This window comes from Hipposideros armiger, unplaced genomic scaffold (genome assembly GCF_001890085.2).
Source record: "Hipposideros armiger isolate ML-2016 unplaced genomic scaffold, ASM189008v1 scaffold_89, whole genome shotgun sequence".
NCBI lineage: Eukaryota > Metazoa > Chordata > Mammalia > Chiroptera > Hipposideridae > Hipposideros > Hipposideros armiger.
In genome coordinates this window covers 3892648-3912037 of record NW_017731439.1, presented here as the reverse complement: position 1 = coordinate 3912037, position 19390 = coordinate 3892648, and the positions used below count along the sequence as shown (strand labels likewise).

The following is a 19390-nucleotide window of genomic DNA, read 5'->3' as shown; positions in this document are numbered from 1 at the left end:
TTGTTCAGCATCTTAGCTGCAGAGGGCAGTGTCACTGGCCCTCATATGTGGGATCTGAACCAGGGCCCTCTGGCATCCCAAGCCAGCTCTTAACCAATGAGCCACTCGGCCAGCCCAGAAAAAAAACCAAAACGATTTCTTATGAAAATTTTCAAACATCCACAAAACATAGGAGGAGTCGTGTAGTGAACCCCCATCATCCATCATCCAGTTTCAATAGTTATCAATATAAGTATTGCCAATCTTGGTTCATCTATATATCCTGTTCTCTACTCCTTGGTGGTGTAATTTACATGTGATAACATTCACCCATTGTACATAAACAATTCAGTGATATCAAGTCTTTTTAAAAAATATCTATTGCACGTATTCCTCAATATTTTGACTTAAGTTAAAGATTTTTTAAAGAATGATTTAAGCAAATTTAAAAAATATAATGTCTAGTTGGTGACATCATGAAATAGTATTCAAAGCCCCCAAGGATTTTTTTTTTCCCTGGAGTATCCTTTTCTATTTTGTGAGCATTGATTACCTTCTTTTATTTACTGCTTTTTTCTTCTGCGTGTTATTAAGAGAAACAAAATATCTCTCCAGTTGTACTCGTGTGTTTTTGTGACATTATTCTGTAAACTTTAATTTTCCTTTTAATTGTGTCATATGTTAGTATTTTAAAATGGATTTCCAGCCAATGTTTCGTTTGTTCATAATTTATATTAAGCATAGCCCTACTAGCTCTTTAAGTCTTCATAAGGAATATCTGATCTCAATTCCTTCTAATTTCAAATGATATCTTCCTTTCCATATTAGTTTTTTCGGGGTACTGCAAATTACCACAGACTTAGTAGCTTAAAACAACAGAAATTTATTCTCTCATAATTCTGGCAACGAAAAATCCAAAATCAACATGTTGGCATCGATGGTTTCCTCTGGAGGCTCATGAGAGGATCCAGTCCCTGCCTTTCTAGCTTCTCATGGCTCCTGGCAATCCGTGGCATTCCTTGGCTTGTAGCTGCCTGACACTAATCTCTGCCTCCATCTTCACATGGCCTCCCCCTGTGTCTCTGTGTCAAATCTCCATCTTCTTTCTCTTATATTATAAGAACACCAGTCACTGGATTTATGGCCTAACCTAAATTCAGGATGATCTCATCCCTAGACCCGTCATTTAATTACATGTGTAAGGACCCTTGTTCCAAATAAGGACACATTCACAGGTACTGAGGCTTGGGCCTTGAATGTATCTTTTTAGAGAATACTATGCGATCCACTGTGCTTTCTAAACAACGAACTTCCCTGGATTTCCATTTTACCATCTGCAGGTGAAATTCTGGCCCACTTCAGAGCTTTAAGTCTGAGTATTGTGTAATTTTCCAGGACTGTGGGAGGTCCCTAGGATATTGTCAGGAGCACGGCCCAGCCATCCAGCTTTTCTTTGCTTCCATCGTGTCCTTTCCTGATCGTAACAGAGCTGCCAGGGGATTTTTTGAAAATGTAAACCTGGTCAGAATTCTCTTACCTCATTAGGGTTTACCAAGGAATTTCACATGAAGGCCTAACTCCTCGCACAACCTTTAAAGGGCTGTGGATGATGTCTTCGCTTTCCTCTCTCAGTACTCAGAGCCTTTACATACACTGATCTCTCTGCTAGAATGTTCTTTGACCCCTCTCTGGTTGTCACTTGTATTTTAGCTCTTAGCATAAATGACTTTTTCTCTGTGGGCCCTTCTGAGCTCACCTCGCTCCTGAGTGTCTGCAGAGCATTACTCCACATTCTCAGGCACGGGCATTTGCCGCCTGGATTGTAATCATTACTGTGCTTACCAATGTTCATGTCTGGATTGTATCCACAAGGAGAGGAGGTGCCACGTCTTCCCTGTTCACAGTTATAACCTCAGCTGCTAGCATGGTTCTCCGTTCATGTTTATTGAATGAAAAGATAAATGTAAAAACCAGGGTTCTGGTTGAAGACTCGTTATTTTTAACTCCTATTGAGGGGAGTGTTTGGTAGAGCTGGTTGAGTGCATAGCTTCTACTTTTTTCCTTGCTCTGGTTCAGAACTGCCACAGATCTTTGGAAATGACTCACATTGTTGTGGACTCACTAGCAACATCTTCTGGTCTCTGCTCATCAGATCTCTAACTTTGATGGATCTGAAACTGGTTTGGCTCGTTGGGGGACCCCTTGTGAAAATTACCCTCCTTCAATGGGATAGTCAAACCAGTGTTTTCCATCAAAAATCAAAAAGCAACTTAGAAAATGACATAATTTGGGTTGATTATAAGAATGACTTTGACATAAAGTAGTCTATGTATTACAATAGTTTGTGAAAATCTTAAACTTTGGCTAATTTTTTCCCCAGGGAACTAATATTCATGTATTAAATTCTGGGGGTGGGGGTAGGGGAGTCAGAAGAGATGGGGAGATGCTTCTGTTTTTCCATATCAAATGATTTTGTAAAAACTTGCTTTTGTGCTTTTCTTTAGTTAAGGATTTATTTTTTAATTTAAATATTCTATTTATTTTGTTTCACAGATATTTTTCATATGTCTATGTTGATTAGCTATTCTTCTTTTACAGTTATGCCCCTTGGTGCCCATCCTGCCAACAGACTGACTCAGAATGGGAGACATTTGCAAAGAATGGTGAAATACTTCATATCAGTGTGGGGAAGGTAGATGTCATTCAAGAACCAGGTACTGTAAATGTTGAACATGAAATACAAAAGGTTGTTCCTTTTTATTTTGAATTTTTTTCAAGCTTATAAAAAAGTTGAAAATGAGAATACTGACACCCTTGAACTGACACCCAGAATCAAGAGATATCATTTTGGCTTATCTGGGACTCGCCATGTATGTATGTGTTTATACATACAAATGAGTATATATGTTTATATTTTTATTTTTGTTTTGCTCAGTCATTTGAAAATAAGTTGCAGACATGATACTTTACCCTTCAATACTTTGGCGTATTAAAATCTCACTCATTATTTTCCACATATCTTTTTATAGTTTTGTAAACCAGGATCTAATCTAGGTTCACTATTTGCATTTGGTTGTTATGTGTATTTAATCACCCTCAATCTAGAATAGTCCCCCCATTTTTTTCATGACATAGATATTCTGAAGAGAGCAGGCCAGAGAGTTGGCTAGGTATTTCCTTATTGTGACATTTAAGTTGTTTTTTCTTCAATGTCTATAAACTTGAAGCTTAGCCTAGAGGCATGATTCGGGTTGGACATTTATGGCATGAGTGCTTCATAGGTGATGCTGTGACTTTATATTTTACCCCATCAGAAGACACATACTGTCACCATTAGTGATGTTGAACTTGAGCACTTGGATAAGGTGATGACACTAAACATCTCAATTATGAAGAAAAGATCCCACTTCGTGATGATCAAATAATCTGTGGGATGATACTTTGGGGTTTTAAGATACATGATCTTACCTGAATTGAATATTTCATTGTAGGTTCCAGAATGATGAATTTCTAATTCTGTTGTTCCGTCTACATGTAACAGCTGTTAATGATGTAAGTTTTCAAGAGACAGAGGGAGACAGAGGAAAAGATGTATACAATTTGTATTTATAGTTTAAAAATAACTGTTATATATGAATTGAGAAGAAAAGTTCGACTTTTATGATTCAAATCTCAAATTTGACTATTCTCAACTTTATTAGGCATTTTTTTTTCCAATTTACATTCTGTTTGTGTCAATTTTATTCCTTTACAAGGAAAAAAAAAGAAGGTAGGTATGGAAATGTAGCTATTACCTTTCTGTAATAACCGAATTCAAAAAAGACAAAGTACTGAATTATCAATTACTTGGGCAACTAAATTGACGGTATCTGTTAAGATCAATGTGTTGACAAACCCATGGAGAGAGATTTCTATTAAAAGCAATTCGTCTTCAAGCTTCTACCTTTTAAGCATTTGAATCAAAGCCTCTTCTGCTCATCAACTCTTTAGAGATGGAAAATTAAAGTTACTAATTCATGGTTTTGGCTTTTAAAATGAGTTATTCAGTTTGGAGGGCAAGTCAGTGCAATTACATCTTGGCTGTAAACTTGTTTTCATCTTTTAGAGGCTTGAATCCGATGAAATCAGGTGTAAGTAAGCCTTGTTAATTAGTGCGCACCAGACACATTTTATGAGGAGTTTCTTGGAAATGCAGCTGACCTATTCACATTTCAGCCATTTGGCGTACCTGCCATGAACTCACAGCATAATTTGGATTAACAGAATTAAACAGCTTTGTGAGGGATTCACAAATCTAAAGTCTAATTGAATATAGTCTTCTCATCTAAAATGTAAACTTATAGTTATTTTTCCATTGTGAATGGATTATCTTTTGATAATGAAGTAAGAGAGAAATTGGTTATGATAAAATATTTTAGAAACAAATTCATCATTGACTCATAGCATTTATTTGAAAATTATATATATTTGAAATATTTATCAAAGAAGGAATAAAAGGTCTTTGATCTAGTATTCTATAAGAATAGTCAAGAAAAAAGTCTAAAAAGGGAAAGTGATTAATTATTTGATGTATTAGACCAATTTTTTTAAAGTAGAGGCTCTAGGAATTGTTTTAAATGATAGGAACTTTATAACTCACAAATAAAAATTCGGAGGCAAAATTCTACATCCATGATTGTTTGTGTGGCCTAGAGAATATTTCATTTCAGATTATACTATTTTATGTTTATAAGTTTAAATTGCAATCCTAATGCTTTCAGTTAATGTGTTTATTCAACAATATTTGAGTTTCTACCATGCACAGGCCCTGTTTTGGATATCAGTGATACAGGTGAATGATACAGGTGAACAATGGTACAGGTGAATAAGGAAGGGGAAGACTTGGCCACTCAGTGAGCTTACATTGTAGTGAAGGAGATAGACAGTAACAAAAGTAAAATGGGAAGTAATGTCTAATGGTAACAAGGGCTATAAAGAAAAAGAAAGCAGGGTGAAAATGTAGAAAATATTGTGAGCCACTATTTTAAATGTGATGATCGGGAAAGACTGTTTGACCAGAAGTCTTGACAGATTAAGGAAGTGAATTTCAACAAACTTTCAGTAAGGAGCATTCCAGGCAGAGCAAATAGCATGTGCGGATGGGGGTGTACTTGGCTTATTTGAGGAACAATATGGCAGCCAGTGGGTACTCAAGATAAATGGGCTGGAGAGGTAGCAAAGGACCAGATCATGCAGGGTCTTGTTGGCCATGGCAAGAAGTTTAGATTTCATACTAAGTATGATTGCAAGGAAACAACTGGAAGGTTATGAGCAGGAGAATAACATGATATGATTTATGTTTTAAAAGAATTCCTTTGGCTGCTAGATAAAAATTATCTGTAGGTCAGAAGTGGAAGCAAGAGAAGAGGTTAATGCAGTGGTCCAGAGTGGAGAAGCTGGTAGCTTGGACTGGTAGTAACAGCTGTGGTAAATGAATGTGAGACAGTACATTTGACTGGAGTATCCAAAAGGATTTTCTGGTATATTGGTTACTGTAGCATTTGGTGGAAAGAGAGAAGATGGAGAAGACTGAAGGAGGAGCAGCTTGGGGACAGGGATTGGTTTCGAGATGTTTAATAGAAACCCAAATAGAGATGAGCTAGAGACGTACATTTGAGGATCCTCAGTGTAGATGGTATTTGAAATGAGGGGAAGAATCGAAATGACCTAGGGGGTGTGTGCCAGAGAAGTGTTTTGAGGACTGAGAACCAGGGGACTCCAAGGCCTAGGAGAAAAGAAGCTCGAGCAGAAGAGAAGTAGAAGCCATGAGGTTGAAGGGAGATTGAGAAGTGGGGGTCCTGGAAGCTAGAAGAAGAGAGAGTGTCTTATGTGGTTGCAACTCTCTGGCAAGCCCCCAGGGTGCCCTGTCTCTATTCTTGGCAGCTGATCGAGTATGCATTTGTACAAAATCTAACATCCTGAACGAGCAATAGGAAACCATGGAAATGATACTGTTTTCCCTCACACTAGAGCACTTACTGGATATTTCTGTATACAGATTTGGTTACAGATCTCCATTAGTATATTCTTCCATCAGGAGTGCTAATAAGGGATGATTTCATCTTTCCCCTGCAAGTAAAATTTAAAGAGAAGGGAAAGCAAGAATTTTTGAAGTGTTCATGCATAATTCTTTCAGCATACCTGTAACTATTCCATTGGTATATTTATAATAATTAGGGATTGTTTAAGGTATTTTAAACCTAAATAGCATTTCAGAATTATAAAGAATGGCGATTATAACACCTTGCATTTTTATAGCTGAGATGTAGAAGTCAAGGAAAGGACAGTTCTTAGATTAGATAACATTGCACTCCTTGTTTAATACCGCATAGACCAGGTGATGTTTCAGTTTAATTGACTTGGGGAAATTAAGTTTAATATGTGTGTACTTGAATCTTCTGTTTCATGCAGATAAGCTTAGTTGTCAAGGACAGGAAAATAGGAGCTGCTCATAGCTCACCCATGGGCTATTTCACTAGATTAGAAGTGAGCCAGACCCCTACCAGGGCGCAGCATAAGCTTTGTGTTTAAAACCTAATTTATTGCACAAGCCAGTGCATTTGACTGTATTTCAGTTAGTGTTAATATTTTAATTTTATGATTATAAAAATTAGCATTTGTATTCTATTATATTGACAATTTTATTTCGATCTCGATATCTTATTCATTGTTTTTCTTCTGCTCTCTTAGGTAATAACTAACATTTAGTTAAGCATTTACTTCAGCCTCTAATTATGTTAGCCACTTACATACATTTTAACTTCATAACACCCTAAGAAGAACAAACTGTTTCTCTCTATATTACTGAGAAAACTGAGGCTTAGAAAGGTTAAGTTACATACCCAAGGTGACACAGCTAATAAATGGTAGAACCAAAGCTAGTTGCTATCCCCATTTATCTTAATATTGAACTTAGATAATTTTATCGTGTTTGCATATCAAAATATAGTTCCCTGTCATAATTTTTCTTTCTCAAATCTTTTAATTCTTCTTTTTCTTTTGCAATATATGTGTAAGATAAGCTTGCTAATAAGAAATTCGGTTTTTTTTTTCTGCATTTTGGTTAATGTCCCTTTTATATTGCAATACAGTCTTCAGTTTAAAGTGGAAGTTACCCGCAAAGTAAAAAAGGCATGTAGAAATTTTGGGAGATCTTGTGGTCAAACTTTCTCTCTCTTACTTAAAGGTTAAGATTGCACTTATGTCTTCCACACTTTCTGTGAACCATTATGCAAACCTTGAATGAGTTGCCTGCTGTGCTGTTATACTTCTTTGTTAAGATCCACACTTGTTTTTGAACCCTGAAGCCACGACCTAAGATGGTGCTTCTCTGTTCTGAGTTGGTCATGTTTTAACTTTTCAGGTAATTAATGTCTCCCTTGACATTTCATAGCATCAGTGTTAAAGGTTAGAAGACATTTTTTGAGCACTGATATGAGACACAGAGATTTCTGACGTCTTTCAACCTCTCAGAAGTGACATTTATTTGAGATGAATTTTCTGTGGCATTGAATCTTCAAGGGCTTAGTAGTTGTCATAATCTAAGGACAATTTTGGTTGCTCTTGATTTTGTTGTTAATTTTACTAAATACATCCTCAGTGACATTATTTTATTCCGGACAACAAACCGAACCTATATCTGAGTTAGATGCTGGAACCTTATTATTAACATTCCACATGGGTTGTCATTTGAAGAAATATTGACAAATATAAATAAAAGCAGCCTTGATGTAATCATTTATTAATAATGGTCATTATTTTAAATGAACCTTAACTGATGGTTTGCGTATTGGTACAATCATTATAGAAAACAACATAGCAATTCATATCAAGAGCCATAAAGTCTTTACATTCTTTAACCTAGCAATTTTGGGAACAAGCATCCTGTTATACCTTCTAGCCTGAACCAGAAAAGTGCAGGAAAATCTCAAACCATCTGCCACTCTGTTTCTGTTTTCTTATCTCTGTATTCATTGATTTTCATGGGTGTACTTATTAGTAAAGATATGTTATCCAAAATGTACAATTTCCAAAGCACTTAATACTAAATTAGTGTGTTTATTACATCCTCTCACTTTATTCTAACTTTGAATCATAGATGTAAATATAGAAAACAATAGCTAGCATTCATTTAGTACTTATTATATGTTAGATACTGTTTTCTATTTTGTAAATATAAAATTATTTAATACTAAAATTGAGATACAAATGATGTCCATTTGTAAGAAGAAAACTGAAGCCCAGAGAATTTGAAATTAATGTCCCAGACTAAAGTCTAAGAGGCAGAAGTGGGGTTTGACCCCAGCCAAAATGGTCTGTGGATCTGGAAATACTGTTTTCCATATTATATAATTTAATGTGTTTTATGATTTTTTTTTTTTTTATTTTTATTTATAGCTGAGCCATCCTGCCACCTGTTCGCAGCTCAGCAGCAGCTCAGCTTGGGCCAGGACTCAAACTGCTGTTGCTCAGAGCTCGCACTCTTGAGCGAGCTTTTAACCAACTGAGCCACTTGGCCGGCCCTATGAAATATTTTTATATGTATTGTTTAGTTTTTAATTTATTGACATGGCCAATGATGACCAAGAACATATGAACGATTTCAAAGAACAAGTTAAAAATATTGTCTTCAGTGATAACTAACATTTATTAGAAACTCTGTGTATTCTGATAAAAATATAACCTAAATAGAAACTTAAAGAGATGATGGGATGCTATTTGTTCGTTGCATTTTAAAATACTCTGTAAATAAAACATGGTTCCATAACATTTGTCACTTCCTTGAGATAACGTGACAGTAAAGAAGTGAGATATGAAATTGTTAATAATGATTATTTTAAACAAAAGCGTATAATAATTTTTAAGCCCTTAGGATTACGAATACTTTTGTCCTGGCAATTTAAAGTTGGAAATATACTAAAAAAATAACCTTTGTTCCCTGCTAGGGTGGAATTCCAAGCAGTGTTAGAGGTGAGAATGCCCTCTACACAGAGATGCTTGTTCATCCTCAGTTGACTTCTCAGGTCACTTGTGTTGTTTTGTTTTGTTTTGTTTTTAAGGTACAGTGATGAATGTATGTAGTAAATGTTTCTTTTTATAACCTTGATTTTTACTGCCTCGGAATACTGTTTTCTTTTAAGTGTCATAGGACTATTTTAGTTTACTTGGTTTGATATGAGAAAAAATAGAGAATTCTTCTTTGGGAAGGCTCTTCATTAATCAATAAATTATTATGTTGAATACAGATTAAATTTGTAAAATGGGTATAAGCAAATGTTGCAGCTTATTAAAAGTAACCTTCAGCATTTCAAATTGCAAGTGACCACAGAGGTGTAAAATTTGAGCTACTTTATTTGAATAGGTATTTGATTTTGTCCAGATTGTTCTTCAGTGGGAAAGGCAGAAGTGGTAAGAAATGTGAAAATGATATGTCTGTCTGTCATTTTCCCATGCTGGCTGGGAGGATCCTTTAACTTTCCTACGCTTTGCCAGAACCAGGCTTCCTAACTCTTGGTACACGTATAAAAATTATTGTAAACGTTTGAAGAGCAGGGCTCTGTTTTTTACTCCTAGTCTCATTCGGGGTTTTGCCACATGCCCCTTTTGTTATCATCTATCTCTGTTTATAGTCATGAGTGAGTATTAAGTTCTTTCCCTCTGACACTAGACTGTAAGCTCTGTAAGAACAAAGACTATACATGTTTTGGCTTATCTCTGTGTCTTGAGCAGTCTCCCTGGAACAAAGAAGTTACTTAGTAAATATTTGCTGAGTGACTAAGGGTTTTATTTGTCTTTGTCTTCACGTGTACCTCACATAACATTTGATATGTGGTTAGTATTCAGTAAAGGTTTGCTAAGACAAATTGAAAAAAATCTGCTGTTTAATGTACCTAGAGTCCCTTGACAGTACTTGCAGATTTTGTAAATGTATTATACAAAGATTACAAATGATCTTATTATTTCATATTCTTTATTGTTATTTTTAAACACATAGCTGATATAATAATACTTATAATTTATTGAGTCCTTTGTTACATGCTAAGCACTTCACATACTGATCTAATCTAACTTCAGAACAATTCCATTAGGCTTTAATATACCCATTTAATAGATGAGGTAACTGAGACTCAGAAAGGTTAAGAAATTTATCTTAGGTCATAAAGCTAGTAATTGGAGAATTTAGTATTTAACCCAGGTTGCATAACTCTAAAACTTATCCTTTCAGCCACCATATAATTCCAAGTCATGCACAAGACAGAAAACTTCAGTGTAATACATCAGAAATAAGCGAGTTGTATGTCAGTGACCAGAAAGTGTTAGGTAAATGAAAACGGGTAAAAATAAAATTTCTTTAAATCAGAAAAATAAATAGTATGTCTGATTTAATAATGTGGTTATAAAAGCAAGCTCCGGGCTGCCTGTTCTCTTATAACTTGTGGTAGGTGCTTAGGTTTGTCTGAGTTCGACTTGTAACTTTTTTTGTTTGTCTTCTTGTAGGTTTGAGTGGCCGCTTCTTTGTTACCACTCTCCCAGCATTTTTTCAGTAAGTTGAAATAATTTTCTGGTCTTGCAAATCTTAGAAATCACTAGACATATACCAGGAATTCTAAGTTGTTTTCCGTAACCGTCATTCATTCAGCTTAACATTTGAAGGGAGAAAGATTGGTCTGCACAGAATGATAGTTAGAAGAGCGGGATGCCCAGAGTGCTGCAGGGAAAAGAACCTAATTTCAGTCAGGGGGAGGGGTCAGCGATTTTTTTCTGATGACATAAAAGGTGGGATGATTCATAATAGATAAGTAGGAAATGGCTAAGTAAACAAGGTGGAGAAGACCTTTCCAGATAGAGGATATATCATGGAAAAGCCCAAGAGAAAATGAGATACCTTCTGAGAACTAGAACTAGTTCTGCATGGCTGGCCCATTCTGATGATGGGGCTAGAGAGGCTCAGGCAGCGAGAGGGCAAAGAGAAAAGACAGAATCAGTTCTGGAAATACCTAAGAGGTGGGATCATTGGGACTTGGTGACTGATTAGCCAGAAGGAAGGGAGAGCCTGTGAAGACTACCAACCCGCCAAGTATAACCAGTAAACGCTACTGAGGAGCCATGAAAATAAGAAGTTTGGAAGGTAGAGGCCAGAGGAGAACATAGTATGAAGTGACTATGCTAATTCCAAGGAGAGAAGTTTGGGTGATAGTTTGCTTTCAGGATCTAAAGCTCAGAAGAAAGAACTAGACTGGAGATACGTATTGGGAATTTCTCAGCATCAAGGTACACAACAGTCGGAGTATATCTAGAGAGAACATGTTACAATGGGAGGAGAAGTAGGTCTAGGGTAGAACTTGGGGTTGGCCGACCTTAAGACAGGGAGTAAGGAGCCGAGAGGGGTGGTCAGAAGAGCAGGAAGAAGTCCGGCGAGCGCCTGTCTTAAAGCCAAGGGCAAGGAGGGGGAGGGGTGTGTTTCGTGGCAAACAGTGACCATGACAGACGAGCAAAAATGGCAGAAAAATGCCCCATGGATATGGCACGTAGGAGTTGCTGAGACCCCCCAATATGAGCAGTTGCCCTGGTGTCCTGGAAACAGAAACCAAGTTGCATGACTAATGACTGAGCAATCTGTGAGGAGAAAATGGCAAGCGTAGACTCTTCCTTCCCTTCGGAAGCTTGACAGTGGGGAGAAAAAGCAAGAGCGAGGGAAGACTGAAGGGGCACGTGAGAAGAGGAGGCGTTTTGTTCATTTTGAGGGAAGGAACTTGAAATAAATTCGGACATGTGGATATAATTTTTTAAAACTTGCTAACAACTGCTGTTTTGCTGTTGTAAGAAAAATGAAGTTTTGGTAACAAAAGTAATAAAAAGTAACTTGGCAGATTAGACAATGCCAAAAACTTTGCTTATAGTCACAAACTGTGGTGAATGTTTAATACTTTCTGTTTTGGAATTTCACATTTGTAATAGATTAATATTTATGCATGCTTTCTGATCTATGCCTAACTATATATGTTTTTTCTTCATTTGAGCCAAGTTAAAATTCAGAAGGGAGCTCACATGTAAAACCATTTGTTATTTTGATTTTTATTATCTGTCCCATTTATTATTTGGATGGGTTTATTTTTTATGTTTTCATAATTTGTAGTGCAAAGGATGGGATATTCCGCCGTTACCGTGGCCCAGGAATCTACGAAGACCTGCAGAATTACATCTTAGAGAAGAAGTGGCAAGCGGTTGAGCCTCTGACTGGCTGGAAGTCCCCGGCTTCTCTAACGTAAGGTGTTATTTTTTTTAAATGAGAAGGTGTTATTATAAAATGGGAGGTATCAGATAAACAGTCCACGGACCTTGACAATCTACATGTTTCTTCGTATTCGCGCTAATTACCCGGACTCCACATGACCATGCGTAGACCGTGCTGTGTTTCTGGCTTTGTGGCCCACATGTATCAGGTGGTTGTTAGCACCCTGGGAATTAAGTGTCCAGATCCAGGTGGGTTACAGAAAGCCCCTCCCCTCGCTTTTGCACTAAGCCACGCCAGCTGTTTTATCTTTACAAAATAGGGTATTAAACACCATTTACCATTCTTTCTTCCTTTTGCATTCTTGATAAAATAGGGGAGTAACCTTTTCTTAAATTATAGTTCATGAAGGAATCGTTACTTTGTGTGAAAAATAAAACCTATGGTGCCTTTGACTGCCTAGCAGAATGGTGCTGGGAAGTCACAGCCATGATGGCATGACTGGTGAGGGAGATTAGGCCAAACCGTAATAACTTTTTCCACAGCTGGTTTTAATTTTGAATGAATTGCCATATTTTTAATTAATTTTGTTAGTATATGCAAGAGTAAAGAATATCCCTGCTCAAAAAGGATCAAATTGTGTAATATTCAGGAATAAATTCTCTAGTAACCTTTATATAATACCCAGGAAACACATTGCTTCCTCTAAAAACAGCTTTGCATTCTACAGATATTTGAGTACTGGTTTTACGCCAGATACTATTCTAGGTGCTAGGAATTCAAAATTGAACAAGACAGACAGGTCCCTGTGCTCTCCTCAGGGAACTTAAAGTAAGGCAGTTTAAGAAAAAAACTAGGGATAAAGAGTCCTAGTCTGGATAAGGGCTGTTTCAAAAACAAACAAGCAGAAAAATCCTTTACTAAGACCAGGAGCACAGGGGGCGTGGACCTCCATTGGATGAAGGACTCGGAGAGGCAGCTCTGAGGGGAGGACTGTGCGATACATAGAACCGCCAAGCCAGGTGAAGAGCCGGGGGCGGAGTATTCCCCGGGATGGGTGTCACATGCACATAGGGCCCAACTCGAAGGACCTTGGTGCGCTGAGGAGCAGAAAGGTGGCCGGGGTCAAGACAGCGAAAGTCAGGGAGAGTGACACGAGCGTGGAGCAGGAAGGAGCCGACCATGCCAGCCGCTGCCCGCAGTGAGGGACTGGATGTTCCCTGCATGCGGTGACGGGGGGGTCTGAGGAGAAGAGGCTGAGAGGGCACGAGTGCATGAGGCCAGGCACTTAGAAGGCTGTTCCAGGTGAGAGTCCGTGTGACGCGTCCCTCTCCTTCACCTTAGAGCCAGGTCTACCTTCAAAACACATTTTAAACCCACCCGTTCTTTCCACCCCCTGCTGCCACGCTGCCACCCTGCTGTGCACTAGCAGCGTTCGGAGGCCAGGCACTAACTGCAACAGCCTTCTCTCACCTCATCCTTCCTTGCCCTCCTCGGCCTCTTCTCCTAAGAGCCACCTTGGCACTTGTGCCCCATATGAGTTACCAAGGGGTGAAGGGAGATCAAGTCCGAGACATGGATGTTGCGGGAAGCAAGGCGAGGCCCATGTGGCTGTGACACGTAGTGACAGTGCGGTAGTGAGGACAGAAGCGGGTCTGAACGGGTGAGAGGTGCGGTAAGGAAGAGGAAACAGCAAGTGCTCTGGAGAGGTTTGTGAAGCCAGGGAGCAAGGTGCGGTCCAAGGACGCTCCTTTTGAAAGATGAGAGAAGGTGGAACATGTTTCCATGCCGATGAAAATGATTCAGCAGAAAGGGAGAAATTGCTAATGCAGGAAGGGGGACGGTAGAAAGAGCCAAGTCACTCACAGGCCACAAGGACCGGCTCCTAGGTACAAGTGGACGGCTCGGGCAGACAGCCTTCCTCTGTCGTAACAGGAGAAGGGGCATGCAAGTGGACACCAGGCTCAGATTTGCTGGTGGGGAGACGAGAGATCACACAGCGGCTTCTGATTTCGCAGTGACATTCGAGGAGGGTTTGTTAGCTGAGAGTGCCTGGGGAAGGGAGGGTGTGGAACGGTGTGAAGAGAGAGCAAAGGACACGAGCTGGCCTCTCATAGAGCCTAAAAAATGCAGCACTGAGTGCCCACTGAGCTTTGTGACTGAAGGAGGACAGTCCGCTGGTCATCTGATTTCTCCCCGGAGACGTGCAGCCGCCCGAGGTTGAGGTTTTGCCAGGTGTGTACAATGGAGGGAGAAACGGGTCAGGGGATATGAAAGTATTACAGCAGAGGCTGAAATGATGGCTGTGGACTTGAAGCTCTGTATGAACGCGAGGGAATCCAGCAGAGAGACAATGCATCACAAAAAGTGGGAGGGCAGAGCCTTGTTACTAGAGTTTTGTTTTGTTTTGTTTTTCCATAGTATGCATCACCAGTGGTTCCCCTTGTCTTCATTTTTTTAGGATGTCTGGTATGGCTGGTCTTTTCAGCATTTCTGGCAAGATATGGGTAAGTTATCTTAAATATACCCTTTGTGATTATCTTTGCAGAGCGTTTATTTTGTTTGTTTTAAGAGTAAAAATGTACCTTCTAAACAGTAGGAAAATAAACACTTATAAATTACTTTTATAATTTCACTTTTCTTCTTAAGCCACACTTCTACTCTCACATGGGGTCCCCAGTGGAAATGTGTCTTTGTGTAGAAGGGCATAAATTGAACCAGGACCTGTACTGTCTCAAAGGCCTATTTTCTTAGATTAGTGATGAATCCCTTTATCAAAGCCCAAAGGGCTTATGTTTTTACTTGATCTTATTTTCCCATTGTCATAATCTCCCTACAGATCAAAGATTTTCTAAGCCTGAAAGTGATTCTGTATGTCAGGGATCAGCAAACTACTGCTTGGTGGCTGGCCACCTGATTTTATAAATAAAGTTTTATTGGAACACAGCCATGTTCATTCATTACCTATTGTCTATGACTGCTTTCATTCTACAATGGTAGAGTTGAGTAGTTGTAACAGAGACCATGTGGCCCACAAACCTAAAATATTTACTCTCTGGCCCTTTAAGGAAAAGTTTGGACACTTCTGCTATATGTGATTTTATCATTTCAGTGAATTAGAACTCTTACTTAGGTTAAAAGATTGAACAATTATATAATCTTGACTGTGACACATAACCTTTTGCTCCCCTTTATGTGTAGAGTAGGCTAAATCCTGCCAGATTTAACACAATGGCTGTGGAATTAAATGTATATCCTTAAAGTATTTCAAATCTTTAGAAATGAGTCTCTATATTTGTCTTTTTCTAAGCTATGATTGTAGGTCATGGTATCATATTAGGTACTTGATTTTTAAGGAGCCCATGAAGATTCTTACTGTTTTTCATGCATACTGATATATGTTGAAGGAAATTTAAGAACTATCTTTTGTGTCCCAGTTTTTCAGTTTTATTTTCTGCCTTGTGAAATAGAATACCAACTTTAGGTTTTTTTTAACAACAGAAGCTAAACTGTTCACTTGGATTCAGTATTTTTTGGTTAAAATTTGTTAACTGGGTTTTTTTGTTTGTTTTGGTTTGGTTTTGGCAATTCTGTGTAATATTAAACAATAACTGGCATTTTTCCTCTCTCCAGATAGTATGAGTTTCATATGGTTTCCTTCTACCATTTTCTTAACAATGGTGACAAGTCTATTATTCAAGGGCTGAGAATTATGAATTGCCAACTGGGAACTGAGAGTAAGGGATTTGGCCTTTTGCAGTATATTGACACTAAAGGTTGACAGAGTCGTCTATTCTGGTAGCCATGTGGGAGCCTTGTAGCCTCAATAATGTCTGATTTAACAGGATAATTATAATACATGGATATTAGGAACCACTGAGAGCAAGATCTTAACATAGAACCTATAATAATTGCAGGTCAAGAGGTGCGTTTGTTCTGTGGGTTAAGGAGAGCTTAGATAGAAGTTGGTCATGGCTTTCACACATTGCCAAAGCATTTTACTTTCAAACATAGTATTGGGGAACAAAAATAACTCCTCTGACCTCATATAACTTGGCTTTTAGTACTCAGATAAACAAGAGTTCAAACAAGGAGTTAACATTTTTTCATTATGTCATGCAAATGATTACAGTGTGTGGCACTGTCACATCAAGGCCAGGAGTGGGTGTTTTATCATTATACATATTTAGAATGTCTTTCCAGATATTTAAAAAGGAAACCAAAAAAAGATAGTTTTATCAGATAAGCTGTAAAATTTGACAAACAAAAAATTACATTTTACATTCTATAAAGTTCCTTTTATCTAATATTAATACCATATTTTTTTTTCTTTTTGGTTAGCATTTGCCTGCATTTATTTTCCCCACTGTCAACCTTTTTGTTATGTTTTAGTGAGTCTTGTAAAAACTATAGCAAGAAGTAATTATTTTAATAGCTGAGCTTCGCCCATTTATTGTATATTTATTGGGATCACTTACACATTTGCCCTGATGGTAGATTGTGTGGGGATGTGTTGGGGGGAGGAGAGGTACCTGCCTAAAAGAACATAAATGGTAAGTTTGCAGATGATTTTGATCTTCTCATGTGTATATGTATATATACATTACCTTAAAAACCTGTGACAGAAATCTGGTATTATGTTCTGTATCAGCATCTAGCTCCCCCAAACCTCTTGACAGCCTTTGTGGTCCCTTTATTTCTTAGAAACAAGGTCCTAGCCTTTCGTGAAAACTCTGGGAAGGGCTCTCACCATGTGTGTTTCTAGAATTCAGCCCTTGTTCCCTGTTCACGGAGGGTGTGATCCCTGGCCTGGGCGGACACAATCCTTGGCTACCCGTCAGGTCTCTGGTTTCCATTCCAGCATCTAGGTGCAGTCTTGCCTTGTTGCTCTGACAGAACCGCCAAGGAGACCGTCCTCCTCTCTGACTACCCAACCCTTTGTTAGCTTATTTAACTGCTCTTCTTCCTTGCCCGAGATCCTTTCATCAGTGTGGAATGTATAATTGTGGGGAACATAATCTGTTTTTAACTCAAGTCTAGACAGTGTAAAGCTGTAGTGCAACCGTATTAACAATAAACAGAAGAAACACAGCACATGGTAGGAGAGAGAGAGACTGAGAGAGAAAACATGGCTAGCACTAAAAGAGTGTAAAGTCTCCAAGAAAGAAGATAAAAACAGGAAAGAAGGAAACACACAGAGTACCGAATGCCAGTGAGGCAAGATTTTAGGTGCCCACCCACAATCTCTTTTATCCTACTGAGATTTTGTGGCTACAGAAATAGGTGGGAGTCAATCTTTCCTCAGCAACAGTCTCCCCTGGATGGGTAGTTGGTTAGCTGTAAATACTTCCATAGGGAAAACTGTATATTATTAAGTGGGGGAAAAGATTTAAAAAACAGTATGTGTAGTGTTATGTTTATATGGAGGTTTCATGTGTACATAGGAAAATGCCTAGAGAGAGATTAATCGGATATCAACAATAGCTATCTGATATTGAACTTATGGCTGATTTAAAAAAAAAAAACTCATGTTTCTCTGTAATTTTTCTCTAATGAACAAGATAAAACAAAAACAGGAGCACTATCTAACGATCAAAGCCTAATGAACTTGTGATCCCTTGCAGTCCTTGAGCCTCTGCCTTAGAGTGAAGCCAGCATGCTGGGTCTGGCATTCTGGAAATAAAAGCTGGTCTTCAGGATGTCAGGGTCACTTGGTGAGGACCACACGGCTGAGTCCCTATGAACCCAAGAGTCTTGTTCCGTTCTGCATTTGGCTTTCTCAACTCTACCAACCTCCCATATGTTCTTGCTTGGATAAACCCTTGACGTGAGGAAACTCTTGCACGGTTTAATAAGCCAGATCCTGTGAGCTTCCTGCTGTGACCGGAATCCTAGGGAACCTTTATAGGTCATTTGTATCACAAAGTGGGGGAAGGATAGACAATCTCAAGTGTTCTTTCCATCAGCAAAATTCAAATTGTTTTTCCACTAGTCATGAAGGTATCACGTCTGTATTTTAATTTTTATACAAACTCGTAGAAGTCATTGCCTCTTCAGCTATAACACCTATCCTCAAGTCAAGTCTTGGCGTTGCCCGCCTCACAGCAGTCACGGAAGCCTGGAAGACACACACCTTGAGGAGTTTCTCAGGGCAGACACCTGCAGAATTGATACTGATTTTCTATTTATGTAGCTACATAAAAATTCTTAACAATTTTATTCAACTTAAAAAACAAGTGACTCAGCTGAATGAAAAATATGAACAAGCTAAAGGAGAGTACTAGTGAAGGTGATCCTTTGCAAGCCATGAGCAGAACACCTAACCTGGAAAGCACTGCTGTCAAGCGTGGTGCCACAGGTCAGGGTGAGGAAGTCTGGGCTTGAGATTTTGTCGGTGGCACATGTTTGGAGAGACGCTGCACCTTTCTCCTTTTCGTCTTCTCGCCTCTCTTCACAGGAGGCCTCCGTGATGCAGGGAGGTGCCATCTTTCCTCCAGAGAGACAAGCCATTGTTCTCCACGTCGTGTGTGTATCTCTGAACCCATCTGTTTTTCCTGCTATCAACTGTTGTTAGGAGAACATTTTGAATACTTAGCATAGATCCTAGCACCTCGTATGTACTTGATAACTGTTGTTTTGTGAGTTATATTAATTAATTATTGTTGTCATCATTATTTTCCTTTTCTCTTGTAACTGGGCAACAAGGAATATTTTTATGTTTTTCTTCATTTATCTTTTAAACAAAGTCTGATGGCAGGATCAAAGTAGGGTTCCACGGCGGTTATATAATGTGTACTTTTGCTAACTAGGTTTAGCATTTCAATGTACTTAAATATTATTTGCTGAATTTGACCTGCTCACTGAGGTAACAGTATGTAACTTACCTCTTCTCATATTACTGTTATGAAAGGATTCAGGCATCTGGCACATTTTAGCCACAAGAAGGTGTGCTGCCTCCTTGGGAGGAGGATCTGTGCAAGGAGGAGCTCTAAAGCTTTATAAATACCACATGATGAGAATCAAAGGCCACGAGTATTTAGACTGGAGAATAATAAGAGTATATTTTAAATCTCCAACCACCCCCCTGTGTTTTATGATGGATAGTGGCATCTCTTCACGTTTTTTTCTTTTCCCTAATAT

At 38.5% G+C, this 19390-nt stretch overlaps 1 protein-coding gene across 1 annotated transcript in view; it reads left to right on the top strand.

The window, feature by feature from the left end:
* The window catches only part of TMX4 (thioredoxin related transmembrane protein 4), a 45790-nt gene that overhangs the window by 10800 nt on the left and 15600 nt on the right, over positions 1–19390 (top strand). The window contains exons 2-5 of the mRNA XM_019644629.1: positions 2578–2693; positions 10516–10561; positions 12155–12283; positions 14712–14757. Coding sequence (XP_019500174.1) covers positions 2578–2693; positions 10516–10561; positions 12155–12283; positions 14712–14757 — 337 coding nt within the window. The remainder of the gene's footprint in view (positions 1–2577; positions 2694–10515; positions 10562–12154; positions 12284–14711; positions 14758–19390) is intronic.